Consider the following 20249-nt stretch of genomic DNA (forward strand, 5'->3'; position numbering starts at 1 on the left):
TTTCAGTCATGAGAATACAGAATGGTGGCTGTAACCGCGCTCTCGGTCCTGACTGACATCCAGCCGCAATGCAGAAGGAGTGTCGGTCAGGGCCAGGAATGCGGTTACAGCGGCCGCTCTGCATAGTCAGAATGATGATGAAATGTGTATTTGTATGATTGTGGTTTTCTTTTATTCCTGTCTGTTTTCCCTTGTCTGTCAGGTTTGTGTTATTCCATACACTTCTGTCCCATACCTCCCTGAGTGGGGAGTAAACATATAAGTGTGCATGTAGGAGCATAGCGAGGTACGAGACCCCAGCATCCCCACCATCAGGGTTAATCAGGGGGACAGGGATCGCCTCCTAGCTAGAGGGACAGCATAGCAGCCAATTGTTCCTGGAAATCCTACTGCACTATTGTGACAATATCCTTTCAATTTTATTTCAATATGGTACATTTTTCAAGGGCAAATAACGACAGCCTGTCCTACCCAAGATGCAGCTTATTTTTCAAAAGCCGGCATAGCTGACTGAGACTGGCATGAAAATGTCATTTTAAAGCAGTTTTATGCCAAAATTCTGGTGAAAATAGCTAACTTGCAGCTCATCCAGCAAAAACCAAGCCTTCCCCCACATCTCCTTAAGTATTTATGTTTTTAAAAGTGTTAATTGGAAAAACACAATTTATAGTATATTTAATATGCAACCTATATTCTGCAGGTCAGCAGTTATAACATGCCATTTTGCCATGCACATTGAATACGCTAAAAATGAAAGAAAAATAAAATCTGTGTAATTTTGTTTTTTTTAGTTGTTTTGTTTTAAATTCCACCCCTCAAGTAATTTTTTTTTGTTTTCCTATTTTGAGTGAAAAAAATATGTCTATTAAAATATAGGTATTAAAACAACAGGCAAAATACATTAATAAATAAACCATATTGATATTTTATAATAAGGAGACAAATGTAGTACACTGCTTTTCTACCTATTGAGGCCATGAAAAACTTTATTGAATGGCAGCATGTAGCTAGTATGGACAAGAATAATCTCCAATATGGAGAAATAGATAAATAGGTGCAAAAGAAATTCATGAATTCCTCTAACATGATAACGCAAAACAATACTCACTGATTTGATAACCATTCCCCATATTCTTGGCCGATTGGGGTAAACAACAGTAGTGACTTGATCCACTCGCTTCAAGAACCAGTATGGCAGTTTCTTCTCTAAATTTGTATGGAGATTCACCTGAACATAAGAATATACAAATAAGTACTAAGACAATTGATGGCTAGATCTCCTCATTTCACCTCTTGAATACAGTGATCAACACTGATCGAAATACAAAAGGGAAAGTTTAAGTAAAAGCTTTATTGTGTCACCTACATCCTGATGGAGTACAACTTGACCAGCAAATAAAGTACTATTGAATATAAAAAGTATGACCATTGCATTATTACCAACAGTGCTGTTGGTAGATGAGGAATCTTAAAGTCCTATCCCCGAGCTGCCTGGGAGTGCCCTTTAACTGATGTGGTAGATCGGCTCACTTGGTTGCACATAGAGGTACACAGGAAGACTGTCTCTTTAAATCTTCTGCTGAGTCTAATAAGAGCACTGCATAAACTACAGCAATGTTAGCAAAAATAAACACGGCCTTCCTGGCCTAACAGGAAAAACAAAACATAACCATAACGTATGGCACAGTCTTTGTTGCTACGGGTAACTGCCCGCTTCAGGAACAAACAATCCCAGGTTTGTCTTTCCTTCATATAACAAAACAGCTCAGCGCTTTCACCTCCAGGCCCTCCCCACACCAAATGTTCTGAAAGGCTGTGATTTTTATCCTCTTACTTCCTCCCTCTCTAAAGGTGTTCAACCACCCTAGAACTAAGATGGCTGATTAACCCACTTGTGTGCTGGAACTTTTTTGCTATGCATAATTACTGCAGCTATTAATCTCGGTGCTACATACACTGCTCAAAAAAAATAAAGGGAACACTTAAACAACACAATGTAACTCCAAGTCAATAACACTTCTGTGAAATCTACCTGTCCAGTTATGAAGCAACACTGATTGTGAATCAATTTCTCATGCTGTTGTGCAAATGGAACAGAAAACTGGTATAAATGATAGGCAATTAGCAAGATACCTCCTATAAAGGAGTGGTTCTGCAGGTGGTGACCACAGACCGTTTCTCTGTTCTCATCCTTTTTGGCTGTTGTTTTGGTCACTTTTTCATTTTGCCATTGCTCTCACCCCTAGAGGTACAGTAGCATGAGGCGGTGTCTACAGTACAACCCTCAGAAGTCAGGTAGTGCAGTTCATCCAGGATGGCACATCAGTGCGAGCTGTGGCAAGAAGTGTAGATGTGTCTGTCAGCACAGTGTCCAGAGCATGGAGCAGATACCAGGAGATATGGAGGGAGTCAAAGGAGGGCAACAACCCAGCAGCAGGACCGTTACCTTCTCTTTTGTGCAAGGAGGAACAGGAGGAGCACTGCCAGAGCCCTGCAAAATGACCTCCATCAGGCCACAAATGTGCATGTGTCTGCACAAACGGTTAGAAACCAACTCCATGAGGGTGGTATGAGGGCCCGACGTTCACAGATGGGGGTTGTGCTCACAGCCCAACACTGTGCAGGACGCTTGGCATTTGCCACAGAACACCAGGATTGGCAAAGTCGCCACTGGTGCGATGATGAAAGCAGATGAAAGCAGGTTCACACTGAGCACATGTGACAGATGTGACAGAGTCTCGAGACGCCGTGGAGAGCGATCTGCTGCCTGCAACATCCTTCAGCATGACCGGTTTGGCAGTGGGTCAGTAATGGTGTGGGGTGGCATTTCTTTGGAGGGCCCTCCATGTGCTCGCCAGAGGTAGCCTGAATGCCATTAGGTACCGAGAGGAGATGCTTAGACCCTGTGTGAGACCATATGCTGATGCAGTTGGCCCTGGGTTCCTCCTAATTAGTGTTGAGCCACCCCCGTAGTGTTCGAGTTCGGTTCGGTTCGTCGAACACCCGTGTGTTCGCCGAACTGTTCGTCGAACTGTTCGTCGAACACCTTCGAACACCGTTAAAACCAATGGCAGGCAAACAAAAACACATAGAAACACATAGAAAACACCTTCAAAGGTGTCCAAAAGCTGACAAACTGCTCAGAAGACATAACTAACACATGGAAAAGTGACAAGTACATATAGTCATGCGAAAATAAAAGAGGTGGAGGAGTAAAAGGAGGGGGAGACACAGATATAGGCATGTCATGCCCTTCTAAAATCCAAAAAGTGAGAAGCCGACACTAGTGTTGAGCCACCCCCGTAGTGTTCGGGTTCGGTTCGGTTCGTCGAACACCGGGATGTTCGAGGAACTGTTCGTCGAACTGTTCGTCGAACACCTTAGAACACCGTCGAACACCGTTAAAACCAATGGCAGGCAAACAAAAACACATAGAAACACATAGAAAACACCTGCAAAGGTGTCCAAAAGCTGACAAACTGCTCAGAAGACACTCTCTTTAAAAAAGCCGGCCGGCAAATTCAGCAGCGGCATACACCGGTACCCGACAATTTAGACAAGAAGGAATAGAGCATCACACATAGATTAGATAGATAGAAACATGTCAGTCACACATATAAGAAGCACAGTGACAGTGTTGGTTACTGCACTTGTCATTTAGTGTAAAGGATTTATTAAAAAAAATATTAGTGTTTTCATGCACCGTCTCTTTAAAAAAGCCGGCCAGCAATTCAGCATCTGTACCCGACAATTTAGAACAGAAAGAATAGAGCTTCACACATAGATTAGATAGATAGAAACATGTCAGTCACATATATAATAAGTACAGTGATAGTGTTGCTTACTGTACTTGTCATTTAGTGTAAAGGATTTATTTAAAAAAATAATAGTGTTTTCATGCACTGTCTCTTTAAAAAAGCCGGCCGGCAATTCAGCAGCGGTACCCGACAATTTAGAACAGAAAGGTAGAGCATCACACATAGATTAGATAGATAGAAACATGTCAGTCACATATATATGAAGTACAGTGATAGTGTTGGTTACTGTACTTGTCATTTAGTATTAAAATAAAGGATTTATTATTAAAAAAATTGGCGTGGGGTTCCCCTTAATTTTAGGCTCTAGCGGAGGTTAAGCAGACGGCTGGGGCAGATGTTTGAAGCCTGGGAAGGGGGTAATACCCACGGAGCTTCCCAGGCTACTAATATCAGCCCCCAGCTGAATACATAGCCTTTACTAGCTATTAAAATGGGGGACCCCCCCAAAAAAATGACGTGGGGTCCCCCCTAATTTAATAGCTAGCAAAGGCTAGGCAGACAGCTGGGGGCTGATATTAATAGCCCAGGAAGGGAGCCATGAATATTGGCCCCCTCCCAGGCTAGAAACACCAGCCGTCAGCCGCCCCAGAAATGGCGCATTCATAGGATGCGCCAATTCTGGCACTTAGCCTCGCTCTTCCACGCTGCCCTGGTGCGGTGGCAGGGGGTAATAGGGTTGGGGTTGTTGTCAGCTTATAATGCCAGCTGACATCAAGCCCAGGTTAGTAATGGAGAGGCGTCTATAAGACACCCCCATTACTAACCCCATAGTCAAAGTTAAAAAAAACACAAACACCCAGAATAAAGTCCTTTAATTGAAATAAAGACACAATCCTTTATTGTTCTAAATTAAACCATACTTACCATCACGCCCATTCCAGCTGAAGCCAACGATCTCCTGCAATAAAAGAAAAATAATAAAGCAACCTCATCCTTACCTTTCCATGGTTCCCACGACAGCTTCAGCTCTGCTACATCGAGATGACAGGCTGGACCGCAGCAGAACGCCGCCATCCAGCCTGTCATCCCGCAGACACTGAGAAGCGCAGGCTTGCTTGCGCTGCTCAGCGTCTCTCTGTGACGACATCCAGATGAGCCGAGTTCATGTCCAATGAACTCGGCTCACCTCATGCACGTCACTGACAGCGTGGGAAAATTCTCACGCTGAAGCGCTGATTGCAGGAGAATTTTCCCACGCTGTCAGTGACGTGCAGGAGGTGAGCTGAGTTCATTGGACATGAGCTCACCTCATGCACATCACTGACAGCGTGGGAGAATTCTCCTGCACTCAGCACTTCAGCGTGAGAATTTTCCCACGCTGTCAGTGACGTGCATGAGGTGAGCCGAGTTCATTGGACATGACCTCGGCTCATCTGGATGCCGTCACAGCGAGACAGTGAGGAGCGCAAGCATGCCTGCGCTTCTCAGTGTCTGCGGGATGACAGACTGGATGGCAGCGTTCTGCTGCGGTCCAGCCAGTCATCTCGATGTAGCAGAGCTGAAGCTGTCGTGGGAACCATGGAAAGGTAAGGATGAGGTTGGTTTATTATTTTTCTTTTATTGCAGGAGATCGTTGGCTTCAGCTGGAATGGGTGTGATGGTAAGTATGGTTTAATTTAGAACAATAAAGAATTGTGTCTTTATTTCAATTAAAGGACTTTATTCTGGGTGTTGTGTTTTTTTTAAATACTTTACTAGAAATTCATGGCGGTCATGTCTAATACTGGCGTGACCCCATGAATTTTGGGCTTGGGGCCAGCTGATAATACCAAGCTGGCCCTAACCCCTTTATTACCCAGTGAGCCACCGCACCAGGGCCCTGGATGAGTTGGGTACAGCGCCAGAAGATGGCGCTTCTATGAACGCGCCATTTTCCGGGGTGGCTGCGGACTGCAATTTGTAGCGGGGGGGGGCCCAGAAAGCTTGGGCCTCCCTGCGCTGCAGATTCCAGCCCCCAGCTGCCTAGTTGTACCTGGCTGGACACAAAAATAGGGCGAAGCCCCACGTACTTTTTTTTTAATTATTTCATGAAATTCATGAAATAATTAAGAAAAAAAGGCCTTCCCTATATTGTTGTGTCCGGCCAGGTACAAATAGGCAGCTGGTGGTTGGGGGCAGCCCGTTCCTGCCTGCTGTACCTGGCTGGACACAAATATAGTGCGAAGCCCCACTTCAATTTTTTTTAATTATTTCATGAAATTCATGAAATAATTAAGAAAAAAAGGGCTTCCCTATATTGTTGTGTCCGGCCAGGTACAAATAGGCAGCTGGTGGATGGGGGCAGCCCGTTCCTGCCTGCTGTACCTGGCTGGACACAAATATAGTGCGAAGCCCCACTTCAATTTTTTTAAATTATTTCAGGAAATTCATGAAATAATTTAAAAAAAATTGACGTGGGGCTTCGCACTATATTTGTGTCCAGCCAGGTACAGCAGGCAGGAACGGGCTGCCCCCAACCACCAGCTGCCTATTTGTACCTGGCCGGACACAACAATATAGGGAAGCCCTTTTTTTCTTAATTATTTCATGAAATAATTTAAAGAAAATTGACGTGGGGCTTCGCCCTGTTTTTGTGTCCAGCCAGGTACAACTAGGCAGCTGGGGGCTGGAATCCGCAGCGCAGGGAGGCCCAAGCTTTCTGGGCCCCACCCGCTGCAAATTGCAGTCCGCAGCCACCCCGGAAAATGGCGCGTTCATAGAAGCGCCATCTTCTGGCGCTGTACCCAACTCATCCAGGGCCCTGATGCGGTGGCTCACTGGGTAATAAAGGGGTTAGGGCCAGCTTGGCATTATCAGCTGGCCCTAAGCCCGAAATTCATGGGGTCACGCCAATATTAGACATGACCACCATGAATTTCTAGTAAAGTATTTAAAAAAAACACAACACCCAGAATAAAGTCCTTTAATTGAAATAAAGACACAATTCTTTATTGTTCTAAATTAAACCATACTTACCATCACGCCCATTCCAGCTGAAGCCAACGATCTCCTGAAATAAAAGAAAAATAATAAAGCAACATCATCCTTACCTTTCCATGGTTCCCATGACAGCTTCAGCTCTGCTACATCGAGATGACAGGCTGGACCGCAGCAGAACGCTGCCATCCAGCCTGTCATCCCGCAGACACTGAGAAGCGCAGGCTTGCTTGCGCTCCACAGTGTCTCTCTGTGAGGGCATCCAGATGAGCCGAGTTAATGTCCAATGAACTCGACTCACCTCATGCACGTCACTGACAGCGTGGGAAAATTCTCCTGCACTCAGCGCTTCAGCGTGGGAGAATTCTCACACTGAAGCGCTGAGTGCAGGAGAATTCTCCCACGCTGTCAGTGACGTGCAGGAGGTGAGCTGAGTTCAGTGGACATGAGCTCACCTTATGCACGTCACTGACAGCGTGGGAAAATTCTCCTGCACTCAGCGCTTCAGCGTGGGAGAATTCTCACGCTGAAGCGCTGAGTGCAGGAGAATTCTCCCACGCTGTCAGTGACGTGCAGGAGGTGAGCTGAGTTCATTGGACATGAGCTCACCTTATGCACGTCACTGACAGCGTGGGAGAATTCTCCTGCACTCACCGCTTCAGCGTGAGAATTTTCCCACGCTGTCAGTGACGTGCATGAGGTGAGCCGAGTTCATTGGACATGAACTCGGCTCATCTGGATGTCGTCACAGAGAGACGCTGAGCAGCGCAAGCAAGCCTGCGCTTCTCAGTGTCTGCGGGATGAGAGGCTGGATGGCAGCGTTCTGCTGCGGTCCAGCCTGTCATCTCGATGTAGCAGAGCTGAAGCTGTCGTGGGAACCATGGAAAGGTAAGGATGAGGTTGCTTTATTATTTTTCTTTTATTGCAGGAGATCGTTGGCTTCAGCTGGAATGGGCGTGACGGTAAGTATGGTTTAATTTAGAACAATAAAGGATTGTGTCTTTATTTCAATTAAAGGACTTTTTTCTGGGTGTTGTGTTTTTTTTAACTTTGACTATGGGGTTAGTAATGGGGGTGTCTTATAGACGCCTCTCCATTACTAACCTGGGCTTGATGTCAGCTGGCATTATAAGCTGACATCAACCCCAACCCTATTACCCCCTGCCACCGAACCAGGGCAGCGTGGAAGAGCGAGGCTAAGTGCCAGAATTGGCGCATCCTATGAATGCGCCATTTCTGGGGCGGCTGACGGCTGGTGTTTCTAGCCTGGGAGGGGGCCAATATTCATGGCTCCCTTCCTGGGCTATTAATATCAGCCCCCAGCTGTCTGCCTAGCCTTTGCTAGCTATTAAATTAGGGGGGACCCCACGTCATTTTTTTTGGGGGGTCCCCCATTTTAATAGCTAGTAAAGGCTATGTATTTAGCTGGGGGCTGATATTAGTAGCCTGGGAAGCTCCGTGGGTATTACCCCCTTCCCAGGCTTCAAACATCTGCCCCAGCCGTCTGCTTAACCTCCGCTAGAGCCTAAAATTAAGGGGAACCCCACGCCAATTTTTTTAATAATAAATCCTTTGTTTTAATACTAAATGACAAGTACAGTAACCAACACTATCACTGTACTTCATATATATGTGACTGACATGTTTCTATCTATCTAATCTATGTGTGAAGCTCTATTCTGTCTGTTATAAATTGTCGGGTACCGCTGCTGAATTGCCGGCCGGCTTTTTTAAAGAGACGGTGCATGAAAACACTATTATTTTTTTTGATAAATCCTTTACGCTAAATGACAAGTACAGTAAGCAGCACTTTCACTGTACTTCGTATATATGTGGCTGACATGTTTATATCTATCTAATCTATGTGTGAAGCTCTATTCTTTCGGTTCTAAATTGTCGGGTACAGGTGTATGCCGCTGCTGAATTGCCGGCTTTTCATGTTTCACTGTTGGCACTGTTCCCATCGATTTGGGCAATCACTGTAATGCCACAACCACCATGGCTGTGGCATTACAGTGAGTGGCAGACAATCCCTGCATGATTGGTGCTCTAAATAGCGCCAGACATGCAGGACACGCTTTTGGTGCACGAACAGTTATCGAACATAACCTCGAACAGCCGAATTTTTTGCAAATCGTTCGGGTTCGTCGAACAACTCGAACACCGCCCGAAACAGCTCGAATTTGAGATTGGCGAACAGTTCTAGTCGAACACCGCTCATCTCTAGCCGACACGGCCAGTCCGCTCCTGCCCGTGCCACCTCCGTGTCGCCGGGTTTGTGCCAGAGCCGCGGTGAACCCTGACGGCCAGCCCCCCTCTCCCAATACTGGTGCCTGTCCGCTGGTGGGTCGAGCGAGCCCCCCTGTGGTGGAGGCAGCTCTAAGCTTTTTAATGTAAATTGTCTCTCTATTTTGAATGAATACACTTTAAATTCATTTACAAGGATCTATTGGAGGGCAAGTCTCATGCCAGCAGCCGCGGTAATTCCAGCTCCAGTAGCGTCCACGAAAGCTGCTGCAGTTAAAAAGCTTTTATAAGGATCGAGCTCGGCTGTCCACCGCAAGGCATCCTACTGCCAGTCCCAGCCCCTATGCCTTGGGGTGCCTCCTGATGCTCTTCACTAAGTATCCCATGGTCCCGAAGCATTTCCTTTGAAAAAATTAAGTGTCTAAACTACAGGTGGTGCAGCTTGCTTAACAGCCGGGATAATCCGCTGACTAGCAGACACTGCTACTAGGCACAAAGTATTTCCTGGGCTAGATGCAGTTAAAAATTTGTAATTAGATACTCTCGTTGGATGCTGAGAAAGCATTCCATAGAGTCTCCTGGCACGCCATATATGATTCTCTTAAAAAGCTTGGGGTAGGGGTCTAGGGGACCCTTTTATAGCCAAAATCACGGCCCTGTATCGCAATACGTCACCTAGGCTGAAGATAAATGGAACTGTAGCACCCTGAGGGCTCGGTTGCTACAGACGTATTGCACCTCACCCAGAGGTGTGATATCTCACTCTCAGGTAAGGATGGAGTGTGGATCAGGACCCGACACCTGCATGCATTACACCACATTGCCGTGTGGCAGGGCGACCAATATGCCCCTGAGATGAGCACGACAGTCCCTGTCCCTGGCTGGAGTGGGGGGAGGGAACACTGAGGAAGGGGAACCCTGTAGTGCAGGAGCAGGGAGGAAGCAGTTCCTGGGTGCATTGAGAAGGGAGTATAAAAGGTGGGCACCATCTTAGTTCAGTGCAGAGAAGTCTGAGCAGAAGTGGCAGGGAGCAGGGGCTCTGCATGAGCTCTGCTCCGGAGGCAGGCCTAGTAACAGAGGCCCAGGCCTGGAAGAGGGAGAAGGAAGGAAGAGGAGCGGAGAAGGCTCCAGGAACGAGGAATGAAGGGATCCCAGGGGTGCGGACGGGCGAGTCGCCACCGCACGCCCGAATCCACCTGCGTGGAGGGGTCAGGCCAAAGGGGGAGACCGGTCCCCGAACTAGTGGAGGTAGGAAACGACCCTCAGCTAGAAACCGGAGGCTCTGACATTTTATGTGGCGCAGCCCCTCGCTACACCCGCTAGGAAGGCACCACATAGGGTCAGGGAAACTGGCGCCAAGTTTACCAAGAGGAGGCCCGAGGCAGCCGGACAGAAGTGTTGGTAAGAAAGGCCAGACAAAGGACACACAAAGGGGGTCCTGTGAAGTGCTCCAAAGTTATCTGGGAGTTGTCTGAGCCCCTCACCTGGTGAGCACAGTACGACGTGGGCAGCCGTTACCTGCAGACGTGGTCTGGATAATAAGAACTGTGAGTAAAGGCCCTGAACTGCATCACTGACTCCGTGTCGTTACTGCTGCTGCCCTGCACCATCACCCCCATCCTCCGCATACACTGCCCTGAGGCTATACTCCTCCCGTGGGGAGTTATGCTACGCTCTGCTGCACCCACAACACCAGCCTCAGCGGTCTGCCCTGTAGCGGCGGTTCACTCTGACCGCAATCCACGGGTGGCGTAGTCGGACATTTAAACATCAAAACCACATAAATAGTTCCGCCACTGGTTTGACCGCCCTGAGCCACGGAACCGGGTCGCCGCCACGAAGACTACAACCACCAGCATCCACCAAAAAGGGTCCGGCTCCGGGTGTCCCAAGGCCCAGGGGGTGCGTCAGAACATTTTCATCACCTTTCACAATCACCAATGGGACAAGGCAGTGATGTCCTCTGTCCCCTCTCTTATACATCCTAGTGACGGAGCACCTGCTCTCATCAATTCGCCATAACCCCAATATTAGGTGGATTGAGGTGGGAGGCACCGAGTACAAGTGCTCTCTATTTGCTGATGATGTCCTAGTATATATCACTCAATCACATATATCCATCCATGCTGTTATGGCTGAAATAGATCACTTTGTTACATTGTAAAATTTTAAAATCAATGCAGCGAAGTCTGAGGCCCTCGATGTCTCCCTCCCCAAATCCATATAGGATTCCATCCAGTCCAACTTTCCCTTTGCCTGGCCCTCACAGGGTATCAAATACTTAGGAATTCCTATTCATAGAGACATCTCCCATCTATGTTATCTTAATTTTGGGCCCTTTATTGAACAACTCCATACAGACCACGGTTGGCAAGTTAGAACTGTAAGATTCACTACGTGAACCACTGGTGTTTTGTGGAAAAGCACATGTACACTGCGTTCCAAATTATTATGCAAAAAGTGTTTAGGAGTGATAAGGGAAGAATTTGTTTGTTTGTCAGTTAAACTCATTGATGGTGATGTGTGTCAGGGCTCTTTATATCACTGTAAGCAATTGCAGACACCTGTGCTAATTAGTTTGGCAGGTGTGTCCAATGAAAGGCAAGACTACTTAAGAAGGCTCTCTCACATTATTAAGCAGCCTACATTTTCTGCCAAAATGGGAAAGAAAAAGGATGTGTCGGCTGCTGAGAAGCAACAAATTGTGGAGTGTTTAGGTCAAGGCATGACTACAATCAACATTGTGCGATGATCAGGATGAAGTGTCTTGGCAATCAAGAAGTATGTAGCTGATTCACAGTACACACGTGTGCGTGCTGATAAGGGCAAATTGAGGACTCTTTCCTACAGGCAATTACGTCAGGTTGAAAGAGCAGCGGCAAAAAAGCCTTGTCATAGCAGCAGACAAGTTTTTGAAGCTGCTTGTGCCTCCAACGTCCCCCGAACAACAAGATGCAGGGTCCTTCAGAGGTTTGCAGCTGTGCATGCGCCATCCTGTCGACCTCCTCTATCCACTTCACACAAGCAGAAACGGCTCCAGTGGGCCAAACCTTACATGAAGACTGATTTCAAAACTGTTTTGTTCACGGATGAGTGCCGTGCAGCGCTCGATGGTCCAGATGGATGGAGTGGAGGATGGCTGGTTGATGGACACCCCACGCAAACACGGCTACAGCGCCAACAAGGAGGAGGTGGAGTAATGTTTTGGGCTGGAATCATGGGGAGAGAGATTGTCGGCCCCTTTAGGATCCCTGAAGGCGCTAAAGATGAACTCCATAATGTATGTGGATTTTCTCAAACAGCACTTCCTGCCATGGTTCAAGAAGAAGAACCGTGTATTTCACAGCAAGATCATTTTTCTGCATGATAATGCACCATCTCATGCTGCACATAAAACATCTGCATCTCTGGCTGATATGGGCATAAAAGGGGACAAACTTATGGTGTGACCCCCATGCTCCCCTGACCTCTACCCCATTCAGAACCTTTGGAGCATCATTAAAAGGAGTGTCTATGATGGCGGGAGGCAGTTCACATCTAAGCAACAGCTCTGGGAGGGTATTCTGTCCTCATGCAAAACAATTGAAGCAGAAACCATCCAAAACCTGACAAATTCAATGGACGAGAGAGTTCAGAAGCTCCTTTCGAACAAGGGGTCCTATGTGAAAATGTAACATCACCTAGAATAAAGTTTTGAGTTGAAAACTGTTTGATTTCAGTTTCTAACAACCTGCTAATGCTTATAATTTCAAAAATGACCATTTTTTTGGTCTTTATTAAAATGAAAAGGTTGATCGAAAAGTTTGGGGGATCTAAGAGTGTGGCAACCCAGTAGTCATGATTACTTCGAATTCTGACAATATGAGGGTCATGCTGCAGGTAGTGCAGCAAGAAGGCACTTATGTGCCTTGCGCATCTCGGAGCCCCAAAATTATTTTCCGGGCTAGATGCAGCTAAAAATTATTTTTAATTTTAAATCTGGTGAAGCTTTAGTATAGATGGCCTAATAGGATCAGTGCTGCACACTGCTACAAAGCCCAAATTATTTTCCAGTCAAGATACAGATAAACATGATTAGTAATTTGAAAGCTTAAAACGGTTGGTAGGGTGATTTTAACCAATCATCAAGCTTTTACTCTCCCCAGGATGACACAGGGGTAGAAAAGTAGTTTCGGATCCATGATTTGTTCATCTTTATGAACGTGAGTCTGTCTACATTATCAGTGGAGAGCCACGTGCGCTTATCTGTCAGCACACCACCAGCAGCGCTGAACACACGTTCAGACAGAACGCTGGCTGCGGGGCATGACAAGATCTCCAAGGCGTAAGTGGCTAGCTCCGGCCATTTATCCAGATTGGAAGCCCAAAAAGAGCAAGGGTCCAGTGACACAGTCGTGGCTTCAATGTTTACTTGGAGATACTCCTGTACCATCGTCTCTAGGCGTTGACTATGTGTCAGACTTCTTGTCTCCTGTGGCCTTGCAAAGGATGGGCTAAAAAAGTGGTGAAATGATTCCGCAAAATTGATGTTACCAGCAGATACTGTGGTTCTGTTACGGTTTGAGTGCTGAACACTTGACGGTCCCACGGTTGGCAAGTTGGAACTGTGAGATTCACTACGTGCACCACTGGTATTTTGTGGAAAAGCACATGTAAGATTCTGCAACAGTCTCTGCTGATACTCCTGCATGCGTGCATCCCTTTCTATGGCAGAAATAATTTCTGTAAATTTACTTTTGTACCGGGGATCTAACAGTGTGGCAACCCAGTAGTCAGGATTATTTCTAATTCTCACAATTCGAGGGTCATGTTGCAGGTAGTGCAGCAAGAAGGCACTCATGTGTGTTGCGCATCCAGGAGCACCAAGTCCCTGTTGTGTTGGTGGCAAGGTAACAATCATGCTTCCTTCCTCTGTCCTCTCCCCCCAACCTCGCACAACAGAAATGTGATCAAGGTCTCCCTGATCTGATGAGTCATCCATCAGTTCGTCCTCCACTTCTTCCTGGGCTCCTGCACCTTCCTCACTAGTTTGGCTGCTACCATGCGCCCTGGTAAAACCATCTCCCCCACCATCACATGCCTGCCGCCTTGGTGCTGCCGACCGTCTGGACCTTGCAGATGTTAGCCCTTCCGCATACAACTCCTCCTCCTCTACTTCCTCCACCTCCTCTTGTGCCACCACCTGACTCCGAATTCTGTTTAACATGTGCTCCAGCATGTAAATCACCGGAATAGTCATGCTGATAATGGCATCGTCAGCACTAAACATCTTCGTCGCCATTTCAAAACTGTGCAGAAGGGTGCATAGGTCCCTGATCTGAGACCACTCCTCCAGCGGGATTTGCCCCACCTCTGAATCTCGTTGGCCCAGGCTATACGTCAGAACGTATTGCACCAGGGCTTGTCGGTGCTGCCACAGTCGCTGCAACATGTGCAGAGTTGAATTCCACCGGGTAGGCACATCGCATTTTAGCCGGTGAAGTGGCAGGCCCAACGACTTCTGCAGAGATGTAAGTCGCTGAGCTGCGGGATGCGAACGGCGGAAGTGAGCACACAGCGACCGTGCCCTCTGCAGAAGGCCATCTAGTCTGGGATAGTGGGCTAAAAATTGCTGGACAACCAGGTTCAACACGTGAGCCATACAAGGCACGTGTGTGACATTGCCCCGGCGAAGGGCCGCACCCAGGTTTGCAGCATTGTCGCACACGGCCTTCCCTGGTTTCAGGTCCAGTGGAGACAACCATTCATGAAATTGGTTCTCCAGAGCTGACCACAACTCCTCAGCTGTGTGACTCACATTTCCCAGACATTTCAATGTAAAAACCGCCTGATGACGTTGAGCCCTACTGCCAGCATAGTAAGGAGGTATGCAGGATCCCTTCTGCACAGTTAGAAAGCTTGTGGCATGACCAGACAGGCTTTGGGTGCAGGTGGAAGACCGAGAGGAGGTTGAGGAGGCAGAAGCAGTGGAGGAACTTTGACATAAAGAGGATTGACGCACAACTCGTGGGGACGGCAAGACTTGGACAGCAGCCCCTTGTCCTGCTGTCACCATAGTTACCCAGTGCCCAGTCAGTGACATGTAACGCCCCTGTCCATGCCTACTCGTCCAAGTGTCTGTGGTGAAATGCACCCTGTCACACACAGAGTTTCTCAAAGAAGCGGTGATGTTATGTGCGACATGCTGGTGGAGCGCAGGCACACCTTTCTTTGAGAAGTAGTGCCGACTGGGCATCTGGTACTGGGGCACTGCGACGGACATAAGGTCTCGAAAATCCTCTGTGTCCACCAGGCGGAAAGGCAGCATTTCTGTAGCCAAGAGCTTGCAGATGGTGAAATTCAACCTCTTAGCTTTCTCATGGCTAGGAGGAAATGGTCTTTTACTTGTCCACATCTGAGGGACCGAGGGCTGGCTATTGTGCTTAGACGGGGTTGATAAGGGTGTCCCCGGCAAACTGCTGGTCTGTGAGGAAGATGCAGGCGGACATGTTAGGTTGCCTTGATCCAAAGGTGGTGCTATCGATGTCGGACAGCGCTCAACACCAGCTGGTGTTACCACCTCCAAAGAAAATGATGACCTGCCAATCACGCTGGCTGTTGCGGGTAAAGAGGTGGCAGGTCTGCGCCCCAAAACAGGTGTGACTGCTGTCCCCCCAGTCACAGAGGATGAAGAGGCCGCGGATGCACAAGATATGGCAGACGGTGGTTGGCCCGGCCGGCTAGGCCGCATTGTAGCACACTGAGCTTCCCACTGCAACTTATGCTTCATGTCCATGTGCCGGTTCATGCATGAAGTACTCAAACTATGTATTTTTTGGCCTCTACTTAGCTTTTGCTGACAAATGTTACAGATAACACGAGTTGGGTCATTTTTATCGATCTGAAAAAATGCCCAGGCTATGCAAGGCTTAGCACCCATGCGACCTGAAGAGCCACCACGACTTGTGGTGAGAGGCAGAGTTGTGTTTGAGGATGCAGTTGTTGACGTGCTTCCAGTACTACGTCTCAGTCCAGGAAGGCGCAACCTGACCTCGTCGTCACTAGCATCTTCCTCCACCTCCTCTGCTGACCTCATCTCTTGGCTGACTGTGGGTTGACAGTAAGTGGGATCTCCGACCTCATCATCATCACCCTGTGCGTTATCACACCCGTCGTCCTCAGAGCCAACCTGTTCCTGCCCTGACAAAAAACTAAAGTTGTCGCTCCAATCAGGTATTTGAGTCTTATCATCGTCTTCCTCATTGTCTCCACCAACAGGAGTTACAGTTTGGGAATGAGGGTCTACATTATGGTCAGAACCTTCTGCGTCTGGTCCTGGATCCGACTCATAAAGATTCTGGGCATCAGTGCAGATCATTTCCTCGTCTGGATTCACAGAAGCGCTGGAGTCAACCTCTGATTCCCAGGCTATAGTATGAGTAAACAGCTCTGCAGACTCAACCATCTGTTCTACCTCATACTCAGACGGGCAGCTGGAGATTTGGGAGCTGTGAGGAAGCAAGTGCGATTTGGGTGACACCTTTGAGGACTGGAGTATTTGTGATGTTGAAGTTGATGTGGAGGAGAGCCCACTTGAAGGAGCACTTGATATCCGTTGAAGCACCTGCTGTTTTTGTGCCTCATCTGGAATTTGTAGCAATTGGCGTGGCCGTAAGAAAGGGATCTTATCACATTGTCCGCTAAAAGAAGTAGACATTTTAGTTTGGCTGGAAGATGGTCTTTCTTCTGCAGATGTTACTGTTGCTTTAACACCTACCCCACGGACACAACCTTTTTTCCCCTTCCCAACACGCCTATTCCCCTTTCCACCAGCAGCAGGCCTTTTTCCACTCATTTTGGTGGTTAACTAATTCACAACTCTGGAGTTGTTTGCACAAAAAAACAATGGATGGTAACCGAGCAGAGCTGAGTGGCCAAACTGTGGTATTAGGCCAAAACTATTGGCTGGGTTAGATGCAGAAAAAAATTATTTTGAATTTGCAACCTGATGGAGGTCAGTATAGATGGATTAAAAGAACAAGACCCACACACAGCTAGAAGCCCAATATTTTTTCAGAGGTAGATGCAGGAAAAAAATATATTCAGTTTGCAACCTGATGGAGGTCAGTATAGATGGACTAATACAACAAGTCCCACACACAGCTAGAAGCCCAAATATTTTTTCAGAGGTACTGTAGATGCAGATAAAAATTAGTTTTAATTTGCAACCTGATGGAGGTCAGTATAGATGGACTAATAGAGAAAGTCCGACACACTACTAGAAGGCCAAATATTTTTTCAGAGCTAGATGCAGAAAAAAATTATATTCAGTTTGCAACCTGATGGAGGTCAGTATAGATGGATTAATAGAACAAGACCCACACACAGCTAGAAGCCCAATATTTTTTCAGAGGTAGATGCAGGAAAAAAATATATTCAGTTTGCAACCTGATGGAGGTCAGTATAGATGGACTAATACAACAAGTACCACACACAGCTAGAAGCCCAAATATTTTTTCAGAGGTACTGTAGATGCAGATAAAAATTAGTTTTAATTTTCAACCTGATGGAGGTCAGTATAGATGGACTAATAGAGAAAGTCCGACACACTACTAGAAGGCCAAATATTTTTTCAGAGGTAGATGCAGAAAAAAATATATTCAGTTTGCAACCTGATGGAGGTCAGTATAGATGGACTAATAGAGAAAGTCCGACACACTACTAGAAGGCCAAATATTTTTTCAGAGCTAGATGCAGAAAAAAATTATATTCAGTTTGCAACCTGATGGAGGTCAGTATAGATGGATTAATAGAACAAGACCCACACACAGCTAGAAGCCCAATATTTTTTCAGAGGTAGATGCAGGAAAAAAATATATTCAGTTTGCAACCTGATGGAGGTCAGTATAGATGGACTAATACAACAAGTCCCACACACAGCTAGAAGCCCAAATATTTTTTCAGAGGTACTGTAGATGCAGATAAAAATTAGTTTTAATTTGCAACCTGATGGAGGTCAGTATAGATGGACTAATAGAGAAAGTCCGACACACTACTAGAAGGCCAAATATTTTTTCAGAGCTAGATGCAGAAAAAAATTATATTCAGTTTGCAACCTGATGGAGGTCAGTATAGATGGATTAATAGAACAAGACCCACAGACAGCTAGAAGCCCAATATTTTTTCAGAGGTAGATGCAGGAAAAAAATATATTCAGTTTGCAACCTGATGGAGGTCAGTATAGATGGACTAATACAACAAGTCCCACACACAGCTAGAAGCCCAAATATTTTTTCAGAGGTACTGTAGATGCAGATAAAAATTAGTTTTAATTTGCAACCTGATGGAGGTCAGTATAGATGGACTAATAGAGAAAGTCCGACACACTACTAGAAGGCCAAATATTTTTTCAGAGCTAGATGCAGAAAAAAATATATTCAGTTTGCAACCTGATGGAGGTCAGTATAGATGGACTAATAGAGAAAGTCCGACACACTACTAGAAGGCCAAATATTTTTTCAGAGCTAGATGCAGAAAAAAATTATATTCAGTTTGCAACCTGATGGAGGTCAGTATAGATGGATTAATAGAACAAGACCCACACACAGCTAGAAGCCCAATATTTTTTCACAGGTAGATGCAGAAAAAAATATATTCAGTTTGCAACCTGATGGAGGTCAGTATAGATGGACTAATACAACAAGTCCCACACACAGCTAGAAGCCCAATATTTTTTCAGAGGTAGATGCAGAAAAAAATATATTCAGTTTGCAACCTGATGGAGGTCAGTATAGATGGACTAATACAACAAGTCCCACACACAGCTAGAAGCCCAAATATTTTTTCAGAGGTACTGTAGATGCAGATAAAAATTAGTTTTAATTTGCAACCTGATGGAGGTCAGTATAGATGGACTAATAGAGAAAGTCCGACACACTACTAGAAGGCCAAATATTTTTTCAGAGGTAGATGCAGAAAAAAATATATTCAGTTTGCAACCTGATGGAGGTCAGTATAGATGGATTAATAGAACAAGACCCACACACAGCTAGAAGCCCAATATTTTTTCACAGGTAGATGCAGAAAAAAATATATTCAGTTTGCAACCTGATGGAGGTCAGTATAGATGGACTAATACAACAAGTCCCACACACAGCTAGAAGCCCAATATTTTTTCAGAGGTAGATGCAGAAAAAAATATATTCAGTTTGCAACCTGATGGAGGTCAGTATAGATGGACTAATACAACAAGTCCCACACACAGCTAGAAGCCCAAATATTTTTTCAGAGGTACTGTAGATGCAGATAAAAATTAGTTTTAATTTGCAACCTGATGGAGGTCAGTATAGATGGACTAATAGAGAAAGTCCGACACACTACTAGAAGGCCAAATATTTTTTCAGAGCTAGATGCAGAAAAAAATTATATTCAGTTTGCAACCTGATGGAGGTCAGTATAGATGGATTAATAGAACAAGACCCACACACAGCTAGAAGCCCAATATTTTTTCAGAGGTAGATGCAGGAAAAAAATATATTCAGTTTGCAACCTGATGGAGGTCAGTATAGATGGACTAATACAACAAGTCCCACACACAGGTAGAAGCCCAAATATTTTTTCAGAGGTACTGTAGATGCAGATAAAAATTAGTTTTAATTTGCAACCTGATGGAGGTCAGTATAGATGGACTAATAGAATGATGCTATGCCCAAAAGATTTTACTTCACTAGGTGCAGTAAAAAAATTGGTATTCTATACACAGGTGGTATATCTTGCAACACAGATAGGCTACTCCACTGACTAACACACTCTGCAATAGGCCAAAAAGGATTAGCTTTGCTAGATTCAGCCAAATGCTGTGAAAAAAACTTGCACAGCACTGGCACAGACCTGCCTGGCAAAAACTGATAGGAACTGATGTAACCTAGTCCTGAAAAGGACTCCAATTACAATTAGTCTTTACTCCCACAACCTATCTATTTAAGAGCACAGACCTCCCTGATAAAAGTCGTAGGAAATGCTGTAACCTAGTCCATAAAAGGACTGCAATCACAACTATTCCCTACTCCCAAGCTATCTGTATATTTGTGCGAAAATTGGCTTGAAATTAACAAGGTATAGCGCACACAGCAACAGCGGTGCCATCTAACACGCAGCTGCAGCAGTGAGAAAATGGTGGCGACGGGGAAAATGGCTTGGTCTTATAGGGCAAGGACATGTGACATACACTGCCAATGACACATGCCCTTGCTTGTGTGAAAAAAAGCACTTCGCTCCGTGTGTGCGCTG

At 46.0% G+C, this 20249-nt stretch overlaps 1 protein-coding gene across 2 annotated transcripts in view; it reads right to left on the minus strand.

Moving 5' to 3' along the window:
- TRPA1 (transient receptor potential cation channel subfamily A member 1) overlaps positions 1-20249 on the minus strand; it is a 224650-nt gene that overhangs the window by 13693 nt on the left and 190708 nt on the right. For both annotated transcript variants that reach the window (XM_073679440.1, XM_073679439.1), the window contains exon 26: positions 1109-1228. In XM_073679440.1, the coding sequence (XP_073535541.1) occupies positions 1109-1228 (120 nt within the window). The remainder of the gene's footprint in view (positions 1-1108; positions 1229-20249) is intronic.

This window comes from Phyllobates terribilis, unplaced genomic scaffold (assembly GCF_046119375.1).
Source record: "Phyllobates terribilis strain yellow unplaced genomic scaffold, ASM4611937v1 Scaffold_4__5_contigs__length_816908805, whole genome shotgun sequence".
NCBI classification, from domain to species: domain Eukaryota; kingdom Metazoa; phylum Chordata; class Amphibia; order Anura; family Dendrobatidae; genus Phyllobates; species Phyllobates terribilis.